Genomic DNA, 1,413 nt, shown 5'->3' on the forward strand with positions numbered 1-1,413 from the left:
GGGGGGGGGGAAGAGAGAGAGTTCAAAGACATCATAAAGCATTTATCATCCTCTTCATCTCAGCAGACCTCCTAGGATCAGGGTCTTCAATTGCTCTCTCTGTGAGTACATGTTTGATTTGACACATTGACTTCCTCACCTGTATATTTCAATAAGAACTCTATGTAATTACATAAGGCAAAATAAATAATTCTTATGATAGTAGTTCGTCGAGCATGAAATGGTGACACCAAGAAAATTAGTATAACATTTGTAGGGGGGAAAATAAATAGCAGAATTAATCCATATGAAGTATAAGGAATAACATAGAAAAATAAGATGCATTCAATAATCTTCGCAATTGTATTTTGATTAAACTTTTGGCTACCACAACACGCACACACACACCCCCAAGGAAAAATATTGGTTCCAGGGCTTCTGGACACCAGAGAAGATCCTCAAGCTCCCGACTTTTCCATATACTGAAGTGCAACAGTAATAGAAATAGCCAGGTATCAAGTGCCTTGAAAAGGAAAAGAATAAAAAATGAAAAGTAGAAAAATGAGGTCGCTCATTTCCTCATCTTTCCGGTTTCCTTCCTCCTCAAGCTTGAGAATTTCATGCTCCAATTTCTGCAGCTCTAATGACTGCTTCACCCAACAGGAGAGTGGAGATGAGGAAGAGGTTATTTTAACTGCAGAGTTACTGGGTAACTAGGATGAGCCAGACAAAATTCTAAATAGATTGTGTTAGCCTTGGAACTATTCTTCAATTCTCAGTTACCGGACAAGACCTAAAATGTATAATGTCTCTATGCTAGCAAAGAATCTGAACTGTGAGCACAGTAAGGCCAACTTCATGGCACTTTGTACGTATGAAAGACTGCAGCATCCCAGGTTCAAGTAAGTGGAATTGGAAATGGAATCGGCCTCTGCTGATTCTGATTCAGCTGGAGCCAGACTGAACCCTAGAAACCCAGAACAAATTGGTCGATCGGAATTGGCCGGAATCGGAATCGAATCAGATTCGACTGGAATTAGAAATCCAATTCTGGTTCATTGCTGATTCCTTGAACCATGGCAGCATCACGACAAGTGAGTTAAGGTGAAGAGATTTAAGATTTTTCTCTAGTTGAATTCAGAAGTAAGAAAAAACTTGAGAGATTTTTAGTTCTCAGTGGCCCAAAATTTACCTATAATGTACAATGGCTTTGCCTAGCAAAGATCCCAAATTATAAAACCAATCTTTCTATGTATGAACTCCCTAAAGATCCACTCCCAAAGGCACTTCTATTTCATTTTCTGATCGAAAACCTGTTGGTTGCTGCAGATTCAACTATCTGAAATTGAGCAGAGGTGAAAAGAATAAACAAGTAACCTGTTGCCTCCTGCATTCCCAATTGTTCACAAACCCATTCCAACCCCCCCCCCCCCC

The 1,413-nt window shown here is 39.8% G+C and overlaps 1 protein-coding gene across 2 annotated transcripts in view; it reads right to left on the minus strand.

Annotated features, from left to right (window-relative positions):
* Positions 1 to 6: 6 nt before the first annotated feature.
* The window catches only part of LOC122067066 (39S ribosomal protein L47, mitochondrial-like), a 26,857-nt gene continuing 25,450 nt past the window's right edge, over positions 7 to 1,413 (minus strand). For both annotated transcript variants that reach the window (XM_042630918.1, XM_042630917.1), the window contains exon 4: positions 7 to 139. In XM_042630918.1, coding sequence (XP_042486852.1) covers positions 32 to 139 — 108 coding nt within the window. In that variant the 3' untranslated portion in view covers positions 7 to 31. The remainder of the gene's footprint in view (positions 140 to 1,413) is intronic.

Source organism: Macadamia integrifolia, unplaced genomic scaffold (genome assembly GCF_013358625.1).
Source record: "Macadamia integrifolia cultivar HAES 741 unplaced genomic scaffold, SCU_Mint_v3 scaffold2690, whole genome shotgun sequence".
Classification (NCBI taxonomy): Eukaryota; Viridiplantae; Streptophyta; class Magnoliopsida; order Proteales; family Proteaceae; genus Macadamia; species Macadamia integrifolia.